Raw genomic sequence first — 15,284 nt, forward strand, 5'->3', positions numbered from 1 at the left:
TGTATGATGGATGGATGATGGACGGACGGATGGATGGATGGATAATGGATGGATGATGGATGATGGATGGATGATGGATGGATAGATGGATGGATGATGGACGGATGGATTTATAATGGATGGATGGATGGATGATGGATGGATGGATGGATGGTGCTCCTCACAGCTTCCGTAGGAGATCTCATCTGATGAATCAGATGAGATCTCCAGGTTGTAATGAATCCGTCATCACTATGTGAACAGGCAGAAATCCTGAGTATTCATCTGCTAAAGGTTCTTAAGCTACTTTTGACTCCATCATATTCTGAATAGTTTATTTGAAACATGTAGAATTCTCAGGATGATGGTCTCAGAAACACTGCCTCCAGTGAAGTGACCTCCGACAGCATTCCAAACTATCAAACAAAAGGCATCTTAAACCCTGTTTGAAGTGAATCCCAGCCTTTCATGCTGTATCTAGTATCCGTACTCCTGTCTGTCATGGTGCCGCCTCAGAGCGCTAACAGAGAAGCCTGGGACTCTCATGTACAGGAGAAGTAAGCCCATGAACTCCAGCAGCTACTGCCATGAAAAACATCGTCTCTGACCGAGACCCCAAACATGTCCGTCTCCATGGAGTTATTCCAGGAACTGAAGATGTGATTAGGAATGGGGAGAACAGATTAGGAAGTGATTGTGTGTTTTTGCACCTTAAATAATGTTTTTCTGTTTTTGTATTTCAGACGGTTCCCACTTTGGGGACACATGCTTGTATATAAATATGTAAAACAACAGCCGAAACTTTGTGCTTTATTTGACTAAAGTCACCTAAGCAGACTGAAGGTTCGGATTTCTTTTTTTTCTTCAACTTCAAAGCAAAAGTTGCCTGAGCAAACAAAGTGTTTTTGTAAAACCCAGCAGTCGATTTCTGCTTGTATTGTTTTAAACATGATGTTCAACCTTGATAATATTACAGTTACATTGCCATCAGGAGGTACAATCATGAGCATTTTAACAACCAAAAACTGTTTGGCTTTTGTTCAAATGATGCAGACTTTTTTAAATGTTCAAAAAGTTTCATGTCAAAAATGTATAAGATGGTTTTGTTATTTGGGGATTTTTCTTTTTTCAAATTATAGAATTCAAACAAAGTTATCTTTTGTTAGTATAAATTTAAACTTAAAAAACAAACTTTTACAAACTTAATTATCACGCTTCAAGTTTTCCCGTCAATGTTTTCACATTGTTGCTGGTTGAAGCTCTAAAGTAGTTTTCTGGATTTCTTCCACCCTCCAACAGGATCACTTTCCCTCATGCACCTACGCATAGCAAACGCTAGATGGTGCTGTGGGGAGGAATTTCCCTCACTAAATGTCATTGTTTCCCCATACACCTCCCCTGAACAAATGTGATATGACGCTCATGGGGGGTTTCATCCCCCCACTTAGAAGGCATTGTTCTTCAGTTTCCTGGTGCACCTTAACAAACAGGTGAGGGCGTTGATGGGGGGGTGTTAACACTTTTCACCACTAGAGGTTGTTGTTTGTCTGGTTCATGTGGCACTTTTACTGGTGGGGTTATATGTCATTTCCTATGCTTGTCCATTTACATCTGTGAGGCTCAGTTCACACCGCGTTCACATGTATCACAAAATGGTTCTCTCAGGATCTCGTTTTGGTGTGATGTAGAGCTGCTCAAAGAGCGTGCTGTGCTGCCAGCTAGCATTCAAGAGTTAAAGTGTTGCATAAGAGTAAGACAGAAATGCATGTTGCCAAATGAAGCATCACAATATATCACTGAGTCGATATTTTCTTACACCCCTATACATTCCAGTACCACCTTTCTCCAGGGGTCTGGCAGTAGCTATTGACTGTAAAAAAGTACTGGACTTATCGAGCTATGAGGTCCCCATTGGAAATGCATTATCTCCACTCCTCGTGAAAGTAGGCCGCCGCTTTCACCGTCACTTCCTGAAACGGCCATATTGCAAACGTCTGCAACCCATCTTCAGCGATTGGTCTGAGTCTCTGTGAGTCATAGCTGAGTCATGGAATCTACAGGAAGTACTGTCGCCAATCTGGAGGGAGTTTATTGCAACCGTCCGCCTCTTTCCACGCCTCTACCACGAGACCGCGGAATGTAAACAGCTTCTATTGTAATAACACCGGAGAATTGTACAAGTCATTGTTGAAGTCTTTGAGGGAGAACCATTCCAACATTTGAATCTGTCAACGGTCAGTGGAACAGTGAACAGCTGGATTTTTTTTCTGTTTGAAAATACGACCAGGTCCTTTCAAGTTTGGCTCGCGCTCCTCAGACGGCTGCGTCTAATTCAGGCTGAAGCTGGAAAAGTGCGGCGAAGATGAAACTTTGGTTGGTGATTTTATGGAGGAGCTGTACCATTCCGTATGATACACAACTTATTATTTAAAATCTACAACCAAAACAGTGAAAAAAAGAAAAACGAACGTTAAACAAAAAAGTCCAAATCACATAACCTCAGACTGAAATCTATTTCTACAGAGTAAATCCTCATCTAAAAATGTCGACAGCATGCTCCTCTTGTTTTAAACTGCTGCATCGGTACATTCCATTGAGGAAAACAACAGTAGGACAATGATTGGTACATTGTTGAATTGTAAAGTAGGTGTTAAAAGGTCTTCACGGACCCATTGATGAAGTCTGCTCCCATTGGCTACCCGTCATCTGTCACTCAAACCCCCCAGACGTTCGACGTCAGACCCACAAACGCTTATTGAGCCATCTGACTGGTCAATTTATAACTCTAATAACTTGTGATAATGGAAAAAAATCTTTAAAAAAAATTAGGATTAGAAAAAAGAAGTTAATCAGAAAGCAGCAGAGGAAGAATGATTATTCTGAGATATAAAATGACTGAGAAATAACTGTCTGTTTCTCAATGTAAGTCAATGGGACTTTGGCCTTTTTGCAACCCAGTGGTACTTCCTATATGGAACACGGAGGTAGGGGGCTTGCTCTGTCCAGTTATTCTTATATACAGTCAATGGCAGTAGCTCTAGGGGAGGTCTTTGTTTCTGTGCTTCTGCACTGATCACTAATCAGGCTGGCCCCGACTCTCTCTTTCTCTAGTTCTCTGTCTCTCTAGTTCCCCCTCTCTAGTTCTCCCTTTATTTCTCTCTCTAGAACCAGGTACAACTTCAACTGGTCTTGTAACCAGGAACACTGATTTTTCTTTAAAAATAAGAATATCTCCATTTGAATGGATGTTGTGCTCAAAACATGTTTTTCAGGTTTAGCAAAATTGCATTTTTCTTTTTCATTTTTCATCTTATGGGTCATTCTGACCTCAAAGGTGAGGGGACAGTACAGCCGGAATAATAACAAAAATAGCTGAGAAACCTCAGAGAGGAACGCTCGGGTCAGCAGGAGTCCTCAACGGTGAAGGAAGTGAACAGAGGACAGACAGTCAAGGTCAAACTCATACACGAGTGCAGAAGGAGCACAAAGACGAGCGTCTCCCGGAGCTTGAGAGGATGCAGAAGGTCATTCCATTTCCTTTATTTCTCACTCTAGTTCTGCTCTAGAAATTTTCAATTTCCCCACCGTGGGACTAATAAAGGTCTTCTTAATCTTGATCTTAATTCCAGAAAGAGGCAGGATGAGACCAGGGCCAGGTTAAGATCCCAGCCCAGAAACAGAGAAGAAAGACATGAGCAGAGATATCCCCCAGGTGTACGAGGGAAACAGAAAAAAGACGACCCCTGGTGGACGAGGGTGGAAAAACAAGCGGCCACCCAGCGCTCATTCAGTGAAGGCGCAAGGAAAACGGACAGAGGGCACCCCCGGTGGACAGGAGTAACACATGAAGACATTGGCACCAAATAAGCACAAAACAACAGTACTCTGTGCAATTTATTCAATCAAATTTAATGATACATTTCCTTTCTTTGTACGATAAATCCAATCATGGATTTTTCCCTTTAACACACATCAACCCAAAACACATTATGAGCCTCTTTCTTCAGTGACTGATATTCAAACTTCAGTCAAATAGAATACCAGAGTTGTTTGGAGTCCCCCCTGAGTAAACGACTAAACACGTCAATTCAGCAGGATTCCTGCATAAACAGTGGTAGCTGTGTGTGACAGCCACAGTTTGGAGAGGTAACAAAGTCTGTCTCAGTGATTCTCACCAACCAAGTGATGCACAGAGGTAGAAACATCAGTCTCGTCCAACGGTCCTTCCTAATACCAAAACGCACTAACCTGAAATCAAGTGGTAAGAAGGTGGGGTGGGTGTGTGTGTGTGTGTGCAGTCAGCAAATCGGTTTGATGTCATTTATTGATCACTGCAAGGAACAAGGAAACTTTAAAATAAGTCATTGTGTTTGTGTTTTTCTAACATCAGCTACTAGAGAATATAAGGATGTATGTTTATGCATTGAACATTTTGTAGGATCTGCAAAGAAGCTCTTCATTCATTCACTGCAGCTGAAAACACAGTGGAGCCAGTAGAGGAACTGGATCTAAACACTGACACCTCTAAAGTAAATGTCTGGGGGTGTTAAAGTACCAACTTTGCCCCCCCCCCCCAAAAGAAAGAAAAACCCTGTGTGTGCAAGCATAAAGAAACAGATCTGCAGAAGCTGTAAAGTGCACCGTCACAACATGATTGTCATGTCATGAGCTTTTCTACATTTAGAAATGAAAGTTATCTGGTGTGCAAGTGAATGCAGTTACATGTGCAGATATAAACAAACATATTTATTTCTAAACTCTGACAGTGTCACCGTTCCTCCACAGACGCTGCAGAGCTTCAAACTACAGCACAGGACAACAGAGAGACAACATGTCATTCATGTTTCCATCACAGCACGTCTGCATCTTCCTCTCTGCAGGGAGGAGCTCTCAGACACCTTTAACAGTTAGCTCTGTGGATCACACCACCACAAAGAAAAATCCGGCCTAATCAGGCCTTCAGCCCAAACGTTTCACATTTCAGGTCTGGTTTCTTTCTTCATATGAAACATCGATTTGATTTCTCCACCAACACTACCAGTGTCCACACTGGGGCTATTTATATATTACCATTTTAATAAAACTAGTTTTCAATTAAGCCTGAATATGGTTTTAAAGAATTAAAAATATATCTTTAAGGTTTGTATCAGCTATCACAATGTTTTATTGTTGAGTGATGGAATGAGTCAACGCCAGAGATCTACAAAATGAGTCCTAAAAGTGGGTCTACTCGTCATTACAAGAGTCTAACAGGTAAAGTTCAAGCCGCTAGCACGAGAAAAGGTTTGTAGATTATGAGAAAAATATCCCTAAATATTCATCCTTTATTTCAAACGGAAAAGTCGTTTCAGACCCCGTCTGCTTGTTTATATGTTCAGTCAAGCAGGAAGATTGAGTCAAGTTGAATGAATGAAGGGGTTCATGTCACTGAGATCATAAGATCAGGGAAACACTCAGAAAACCTGTAAATTATCACCAAATGGAACTGATTGCTGCTGCATGAAAGGGACAAATCTCCATGACTATATACACATCAGGAAACTGTAGAAAGAAAGTCCTTTTTGTCGACTTAAAGGACTATTTTAGACCAGATGTGCAAAATACTTGTGATGAATTTGGGTGAAAGTTCATCACAAAGTTTCAGTAAAACCATCAGGTTTTTGTCCAACTTGCATGAGGAAATGGAGAACCCCCAGTAACAGAAGGACACATCTCACTGATCTGCAAACACTCAATCAGCTAATGAAAAGGACGGCAAATAACCCGTAGAAATGAGCAAAGACATTCCAGTGGATGTACAGAGTTCATATTGGACTGAACTGCAGGTGAGATTTGGTCCAACAAATCAATCAAATGTATGTGGAGGTCACTACTGGAAACATGTCTATCCTCACACGATTGAACTCACTCATGGTTCTGCTCAGGGTTGGCAGCCCTGAAGCACATCCACTGGAAGAGAACGTTTTTCTTGCAAATTTTCTGAAGGTGTTGAAAATTCTGTCCCGAGAGTGAGTCCTCATAAGTCATGGAGGAGAAAACGCCCTGCCAGAAAGACATGGAGCAGACTTTCCAATCAGCTGGTGACGCCGAGTGAGATGTAGAGAACGGCGGAGACCTGAGGAAGCAGCAGCGCTGCCTGTCCTGCTTATGAAAGAGTTTAGAGCGCATGTGTCGAAGTCAAGGCCCGGGGGCCGGATCTGGCCCTCCGAGTAATTCTATCCGGCCCTCCAGATCATTTTATTTTATTGTTATTAATGACCCGATGTTATCTTGTGCTCATTTCTAACTTGTATAATTTTGAAAAAACATATTTTTATGGAGAGTAAAATATTGAAAGTTATTTAGTTGATTTTTTCTGGAATAATATATATATTATTCATAATTATGTCAAAAATTACAGTTTTAAAATTAACATTCTGCTAGCTTTTTGGACGATTTTTTCATTTACCAAGATTTTTAGGCTTGTCAAGCCACTTCTGTCCTTCAGAATCTACTGGAATTATCACGTTAAAGGTTGAAAAGTTACAGTATGTTAAAGACGCCTGAGGTGTTAAAGGGTTAAACCCCAGCAACATTTCCCACAACAGCTTCCTTCCACCGACTGTTTTTCAGTCAGGTCATGTGGTGAAGGAGGAAGCTGATGATTGTCCTTCACAAGTGTTCTGAGAAAAGAGGAACACGGTCTGACAGGGCAGCAACCTCTACAGCTAGCTTGCTTTTGGGGGTGAATGCAGAAGTCTCCCTGGCCATTTTGTTAACATAACAACCTCTGTCTATCAGAAAATTATCTTTTGAACTTTCTTTCACAACATTAAGCAGCTCAGCTTTCTGTCCTCACTAAAAAGGAAAACCTGCAATCTCAGAACGCTCTGCTGAACAGCATCAGTTTCTTTCAAACACGTCCTCCTCAAACATAAAACTAAATCTGTTTTTGTACTTTCAGGAAATGTTCAAATGTATTGTTGCACTACTTCTTGAACATTTTTGTCACATTTTCCAAACAGTGATTTCAGTCCCCACAGCTTAACACACTCACATGTGATCTGTGTTTGTGTTAGTGCTGCAACAAACGATTATTTTAATCTTCAACTAATCACCAATTATTTTTTCAGATTAGTTGACTAATCGGGTCATGAGCAAACTGGATGTGAAACACACATCTTTACCATCATTAGCTTTAAATTAAAAATAGATAAATATCATTACCTGTGATAATGCTAGTGTGAATGCTGTAAGCTGAATTTGGCCACTGAAGATGCTAGTGCTGATAGCTGAAGATGCTGAAATTGATAGCTAAAAACACTGAACCTGATAGCTAAAAATGCTGAAGCTAATAGCTAAAAAGGCTGAAGCTGACAGCTGAAATATTAGTTAAACGCTCAATTGGCCTAAAAAAATGAAAAAAGCCTAATTTAGGCAAAACAGCTAGCATGTAGCTGAAATATTAGCTAAACTCCACATTAGCCTAAAAAATCTTAATAAATGCCAAAATAATCCAACAAGCTAGCAGTTGGATTATCTTTTACAGTGGAATTCATCCAGGGACGAAGAGTTCCACCCAGCTTTTGCTTTTCTTCAGATCTGTTTACGTCACATCTGAACAGGACTGCTGTAAGCGCTTGGTCTGCTCGTCATGAGGGGGCAAACCGCACGAGCAGCACATGCATTAGATGCACCATGAATGTGTCACATTAATCTAAACAAACTGGAGAAGATGGCTTTTCAATGACAGGGCGAGTCTCACTCGCCCCACAAAGTGCTTTTTCTTTAAGACGGCCTCTGCCGTGGCGGTCTGTAAGGCCGGCCCCTTCCTGCCGCAGGGCTCAACAAAGAGGAAACCATTCTTCCTGAAATGTAGCGGAAGCTGAAGAACAGTGAAGCAGACAAACACAAAACAAAGCATGAATACAAAGAGAAACAATAAGCTGAACGACACTGACAGCAGAGGATGTTCGGAAAGTGCAGTTTGATGTTTAAGAACAGGAAGTGCAGCAAAAGAAAAAAGGAACCTGACAGCAGGGAAGTTGATCTGAATATGAAACGACCTGCAGAGTTCTCAGGAGTTCTTTTGCTGTCCTTGAGTTTGGAGCTCAGAGGTAGTTTTTATTGTCACTACTCAGAAATCCTGTTGGAACATGATTGAGAAAAAAATCCTTCTCTGCACAGCATCTTTCATCCTCAGCTGATTCCCATTGTTATGGAATGTTTCTTGTGCGCTTCCGTTCACATGATATGGCTCTGTAGTCAAATGGTAAAAAAAAGATTTATTGCCTCTTGCGATGCTCCTGCTCCAGCTGGTCTCTTTGTGGTCCGTAGATTTGGTTGGCATGCCATGAGAACCACAGGATGATGGAGACGATGGTGGTCTGGAGGAGCAGCATCACTCCGTAGGTGGAGGAGATGGAGGGTCCTGGCAGCTGGGAGAGGCTGTTGGGGGGCAGGACCAAATCCGGGTGGAGCAGGATAGCCCTGACTTCTGCCTTTATCATGTGAAGCTCGTCCAGGATGGACAGAAAGGTGCAGCAGTGGAACCACTGGTGGCTGTGGCCCCAGATGTCAAAGCGACCCGGAGCCAGCCGCTCAGGCAACTTGCTGATGTTGAAGAGTGCCGACACCAGCAGCCAGAGACAGTGTCGGTAGAAGAAGCTAGACATGGAGGTGGAGACAGAGAAGGATGAGGAGGCAGCAGAGTAAGGTGACCTGGTGAGGAGGCGGTAGAAGATCGGTGTGGAGGAGACGAGAAACGGAAGGAGGAAGACCAGAGTCCGGATGATGTAGCGATGCTCCCTCCACCTCTGACGAGTGTTGCAGCAAGATAAGACGCATATGATGGCTACAACGTATGCACTCGGGATGTAGAAGGTCTCAAAAAACATCCTGAACTCTGGTACCATCAGACCTTCATTACTCAAATACACAAAGGTGTTGTTTTGAGTCCCTTCGTCTGCCACCCCGGCCCGAGGATGGATGTAGTAGTAGTACGCCAGCGAGGAGCCGACCGTGTAGGCACTGATCGTGCCGTAGTCTACAAAGAAGCACACTTCCCTGACTACCAGGGACATGGAGTTCAGCAGGTGGGCCATGCTACTTGCCATCAGAAGACAGAACACCCCGATGAAGTAGTTCCACAGTGGATAAAAAAAGGGCGCACTACCATTAGGTGCCCCGTTCCAACCAAACACCTCCACAAAGTGGTACGCAAAAATAAAAACAGGCAGAAAGTGCGTCCAGAAGTTGCCGGTTTCATTGGTGGGCCTGAAGGCAGACAGGAGGCAGTCGCGCAGGCTGTAGTTTGGGAACCGGTAGCCCGTCAGGATAAAGTTTTCTATGACTCGAGGCGGCACGTCTGTGTGCCTCAGCAGAGGCTGTCCACAGTTCAGCAGCATGGCGAGACCACAGGAGGTCTGTCAGGTTTGGTCTGGAGGTCTAGGCTGGTCCAGCTCCGGTCTGATTCTGGCCTTTTGGACGGCTCTGGAGCAGTAGCACATCTGATGAGCCGAGCCGCTCACACCCAGAACCCTCAGAACTATTGCTTGGTTTCCTTTGGTTTCCTTGACCCACTCAGCATCTCCGTGAAGGTCAGCAGAAACTCCAGCAGGCTGAGCTCCCGGTTTGCATAGGACTTCAGCTGCGTGGGAGACATTTAATCATTTCCACAGTCACGTGTCTTGTTATGCATAGTTCTGCAGCAGAAAAAAGAAATTGTCATTACTGAGCTCAGAGGCTGCGCGCGCTCCCGCCTGCCGGACCCACGCAGAAGAGATGTCCTGAAGATGCGTCCACGCAGCTCTGCGGTATGTGGGTCACGCCGGCCGCTAGCGCGGTGTCGGTCCGCTGCGGACTTCCGTCAGCCTGTACCCTCGTCCGGGCTTCAGTCCATTCACAGCCCATTCCGGTGTAGTGCGGGGCGCCGCAGAGGTGCGGGGGAGCAGCTTCGCGCGCCGGTGCGCAGTCCTCTCACGCAAGGTCACCTTCTGAGCGGGGTTCTGACCGGGAGGGAGACGCTGCGGATCTGCGCCCCGACAGACAGACCGCCTCACGGCTGTCGGCATGCCCACTGAGCTCGAGCTGCGCGGGACACTTTGACAGGTACCACTGTCAAGGTGCGCGCTGCGGGAACGCGCTTCCGCTGGGACCTTTCAGAATAAAAGCGGTCAGCTGTGATGTAACGCTTCGTGGAGGTCATGTGCTGTCTCCACGTGATCTCACACAGAGCTAAGTTCAGACATGATCCGCCCACAGAAGCATCACCGTTAACCATGTCTACACTGAGGAACAAGTTATACACATGAAAAATAAATAAAAACTCTCAGAGAGATTGGACTACCACATTTAGACCACAACAACACACCAACAACACACCAACAACACACCAACAACACACCAACAACCCTGAATTCATTTCAAAGGGAGATTTTAAAAAATACATTTATTCATTATAATTGTCATTTTCAAACATCCAGAACCTCACTGATGTCAGTTACACTTGTATGTGAATACATTCTCTTGATCTTTATCATTTGAAAAATGATATAATACCATAAAAAAACAAGTAGAACATTATTTTCTCTGAAAGATAAAAACCTTAAAATGTACTCTTTAACCCTTTAACACTTGGGACGTTGCCAGTGACGCTTAAACACAAAACCATTAACATACTGTCACCCATTAACAGGATAATTCCAGTAGATTCTGTAGGAGAAAAGCTCATCAAGCTGCTTATTCCTACAGTAAATCAAAGAACATAAACACTGGAGCTCCGGTGTCACAGGGTTAAGCAGAGATTGGAAAAGACAAGAATATGTAGTTCCCCATGTTAATCATCAGACAAACAACCACGTGTGACCAAATAGAAAGCTTTGAGTTCCTTTTATCTGTATATAAAAACACATTTCAGGACCAACACACAATAGGCTGTTTTAGGTTATTTGATGAATAAAATAAGCTCCTCAACAATTTGGGAGGTTAAAGTTGTGGGGATACAGCAGCACTGACAGGCAGCCTGCAGCCAGCAAGGCCATGTGGGCCTCATGTGGTTTCAAAGTGAGCAGAATATGAGGCCCTGATGGGGTTTGTCCACAGTTACTGTGGTGGCCTCACCTGTGTTTGCCCAAATCGGCTTAAGTGGACACTCAGTGGGTTGACTTATTACGCTAGCCAGCCTCCCAGTGAACAACAGATGCAGCAGACCTCGCTAGCTTGATACACCGGAGCTTGCTACAGTGGAGCTCATGATCTCAATACAGTGGAATCGCTACAGTGGAGCTTGCTACGGCAGAGTTCGCTAGCTTTGATACAGTGGAGCTTGCTAGCATGCCATGCCGTCCACTAGGAGGCTGGCTAGCGTAGTGAGCGAACCCACTGAGTGCCAACCTAAACTAATGTGGGTAAAAAGCACAGAAACTGTGGACAAACGTAATCACGGCCCACATTTTCTGCCCACTTTTAAACCATGTGAGGCCCACCTTGCCTTGCCGGCCGGGAAGGCCGTCCGTTCATTCCTTATGACCATTCAACTCTATTGAGAATTATTGATTTGTTGGCTATTTATCCTCAATTCAAGAGGATGACTTTCTCCTCTTTAAACAACCAAGCAAAAAATGTGTTACAAGACATGTTTAAGCCTGATATGATGCATTTTGCACACAAATTGATTTGCATCAATAATTCATTCATTTTAATTTCGGAGAAAATATCTTTTAACGATCAAAAACTCCCAGTTCTGTATCTTAAAACATTTTGGAAAACTTTAATGATGTAGTCAAATAATAATTTCTAAAAATCTGTTGGTGAGTTTAGTTCACCCACACAGTGGTGGTGATGACTGCACGACCCGACACTCTACACTTAAAGCTTTTATTTTGAAAGTGAGTCTTTTTTCCGGTGGGTTGCCACTGACTGCGTTTCACACGTTTATTTGACAAAGATCTGAAGTAATTTGAAGATTTTGGACCCATCCGGTGTGTTGCTGTGCGTGAGACTGACTGGACCATGACCAGCAGGCGCAGAAGGACGCACGGAAGCGCTCGTGCTGTGCGCACGCGTGCGCGCTGCTCTGCTCATCCAGTTATCTGCTCAAATGCACAGTCTGTTCCTGCAAGATAATCCCTCACAGTCCCACTCTGCACGTCCCCACCCCTGCAGCAGGACTCACTGCCTGCACAGCAGCTCCTGGTTTCCTCATGAGTCATATTTATCTTTTTTTGTCTTCACGTTTGTCTTTCCAGGCTGCAGATCTTTCTGAAGGGCCCTGAGCCAAAGTAAATGACATGACATAACATAACATGAGAGGATATTCCACAAATCTAGGCCTTCCCCCATCTCACATGGTAATGGAGGAAAAACTGGAAGAACTTTCTGAAAATAACCATAAAAGAAGAAATATGACCAAAAACTTGATGAAATCTCCAACAAGGAAAAGGTTAAAAGTCTCAAATATTTGAAGGATCAGTGGCTTCAGTGAACCAGCCCTGGTCCACACTGGAACTTGTATCTGTGTTGACTGAAAGTCAGGAAGTCTTCAAACTCATTATTTCAGCATGGAAAAGGGGATGAAACATCTTAAATCCCTAAGGAATAAGAAGCATGCAACATGTCTGAGCAGAGCCAGCCACAGCATACCGCTTTAATTAGACACTGATGGGCGCTGAGGGAGTGTGGGCCGGGTCGGGCCCGACCAGGACGCCACATTGTTGGTGTGCTTTAACGGTACAGTGAAAGTGGATGACTGGGTGGCTTTACATTTGTACTTTTAAACGTATTTATCATAACAGTAAGAGACTGACCTTGGTGTATATTTGCAATACATTAACTGCAACAAGGAAGAAAACAGGTCTTACAACACTAATAAAAGACAAAGTCCACATGTCAATAAAAACATAAACATGAGGAGAAAAACAATGAAAATGATGAGAATTTGAGCTTAAGAAGATATAAAATAAGAGCCGTTCGTACAGGAGAACATGTTAGAGTTCATGTTGAGACAAAGCAGTGACTTGTCATCATCCTTCACGTTTTGCTGCAACTTGACAGGTCATGTTTTTCAGAGGGAATGACTTCAGTCTGCAGAACAAACGAAGAACACTCAGCTGTTGTTCTTCTCTCGATTGCTGCTTTATTGTCTTCAGGGTTTGGACAACTGGCTGCTGCTACGAGCAAAGACTCTCTAAGAACAACAATACAAACAAAACCAAGATGTTGTGAAGCCAAGACCACCATTGCATAGCAGAGAATATGACAATTAGCCCCAACTGAAAAAAGTCACACTTGATCATGATGGGTTAAGTTACTGCAGTACAGCTGACTTTGTTGGAAATGTTATTTTCTGAATCCACGAACCCGAAGCACTTTGTTAGAACTAAGTCATAGTTAGCTTACTTTTATAAACTAAAGCATTGTGTTGAAGTTGAGAAGGTAATCAAGGGGATAGCACTGAAAAAGAAAAATCTAAGATACAGATGACATTTATTCAAAAATCCTTTTGTGTCTGTAGTTACTCAGGATACATCAGTGACTGCAGGGTACAACCTCAATGTCATTTTGAGTCTGGAAAGCAAGTAAAGTGAGACAGTATTCTGTCTTAGAAAGATGATAAGTGAAACTAGACGGAAGGACAGTGATCTTTTGTCTGGTTTGATATTTTGTGACTCTTCATGTTCTGTTTTCAGGTTGTGTGTTTGTCCTCCTGTCACAGTTACACCAGGTTCAAGTCCTTAATCAGTTGTGTCTATTTCAGTGTCTGTTTTTTAAGTTCTTCACTGTCAGGTCATCTGTTTTGTCATTTTTAAGTTGATTTCTTCAACCTTTCAGGTTCTTTTGTCTCCTGCATCTTGGGTCCTTCACCAGGAGACCCTGACTCAGAACTGTGTTTGCTTCAATGGTTGAAGCCTTTGGACCATTTAAACATGCTTTCACACAAAGATGACCTCCCCTCCTATCTGTATGGATAAGTTTCATCTGGGTTCAGTTTGAAGAGACAAAGAACAGGAAAGAATTACATTTTGTATTGAGCATGCTTTGACATAGACCTCCAACGCGTTTTGGTTGGGGGGGTTGGTGGCCAAGTGTAAAGCTGCTGGGTGAGGGTCAGAACTGAAATCTGAGGCCATGGTTCTTGACCAGAAAAAGATATTTACCCTCTCTCGTGGGTGGAGTGCTCCTGCCTCAGGTGGAGGACTTTGAGTATCTTGGGGTCTTGTTCATGAGTGAGAGAAGATTGGACAGTGAGTTCGACAGACGGATTGGAGCCCCGCCCATCGTTAAACAGTCGGTGTACTGGTCAGTTGTGGTGAAGAGACAGCTTAGCCAGAACGCAAAGCTTTCAATTTACTGGTCGATCTTGGTTCTGGTACTCACCTATGGTCATGAGCTCTGGGCCATGACTGAAAGAACGAGATCCCGACTACAACCGACTGAAATGAGTTTCCTCTGGAGTGTGTGTGGGCGCTACCTTAGAGATAGAGGGAGAATCTCGGTCACCTGGAGAGAGCTTGGAGTAGAGTCGCTTCTCCACATCCAGAGGAGCCATTTGAGGTGGTTCGGGCATCTGGTCCAGATGCCTCCTGGACACCTCCCTGTAGAGGTGTTCTGGGCATGTCCCACTGGGTGGAGGCCCTGGGGAAGACCCAGGACACGCTGGAGAGACTATGTTTCTCGGCTGGCCTGAGAACCGATGAGTGGAAGATGGATGGATGGATAGATGGATGGATGGACAGACAGATGGATAGTCTTTACAAACATCTCTTGAGATGATCAAGGACAAGACGTCAAATGTTATGCTGATACAACAGCTGCTCATCTGGAGAGAAGAGGCAGGAAAAGAAATCTGACCCGAGAGGAACCTCCCAAAGAAGAAAATGGGAAATCATTAGAGTCTATTTTAATTTTACCTAAATAATTAAAGACCCTCTCCAATAAAAATGGTGTTCTTGGTGTTTTTATCATGTTCTTGTAGATTTTTTCTCATAATGGAGGACACATAAAAAATAAAAGATCAAAACTGCATTTCTGAGTATTTCTCTACTCATGTTGCGGTGAACCAGGAGCAGAAGAAAAAATGCTGTTGGAAAAACCTTGAAGTCATGACGTATAAAGTACACTTGATGAGCCACGGTCTCCCTCCTTTGTTCCATTCTGATCCATCCACTTACAGACAAATACATCCATCAACGAACGTCTTTGTTGGAATCTGGATCTAAACTGAACGACTGGATAACTCACTGTTTTTGTTGCATTGCTAATGTTAGCTTGGGGTTGTGAGGGACTGCATGCTAGTAGGAGAGCACGTTAGAAAAGGGGATGATGGG

At 43.5% G+C, this 15,284-nt stretch overlaps 1 protein-coding gene across 1 annotated transcript; it reads right to left on the reverse strand.

The window, feature by feature from the left end:
• Positions 1-7,355: 7,355 nt before the first annotated feature.
• On the reverse strand, positions 7,356-10,113 carry paqr9 (progestin and adipoQ receptor family member 9). The gene is made up of 2 exons (XM_024288383.2): positions 9,692-10,113; positions 7,356-9,607 (listed from the first exon to the last, which is right to left on the reverse strand). Exon 2 carries the CDS (start codon positions 9,363-9,365, stop codon positions 8,244-8,246), a length of 1,122 nt encoding a protein of 373 aa, XP_024144151.1. The 5' UTR covers positions 9,366-9,607; positions 9,692-10,113; the 3' UTR covers positions 7,356-8,243.
• Positions 10,114-15,284: the final 5,171 nt, after the last annotated feature.

Source organism: Oryzias melastigma, linkage group LG18 (assembly GCF_002922805.2).
Source record: "Oryzias melastigma strain HK-1 linkage group LG18, ASM292280v2, whole genome shotgun sequence".
Classification (NCBI taxonomy): domain Eukaryota; kingdom Metazoa; phylum Chordata; class Actinopteri; order Beloniformes; family Adrianichthyidae; genus Oryzias; species Oryzias melastigma.

What these genes read in the sequence shown, in the direction of transcription:
- paqr9 (XM_024288383.2), bottom strand. Translation starts at nt 9,365, where the DNA reads ATGCTGCTGAACTGTGGACAGCCTCTGCTGAGGCACACAGACGTGCCG.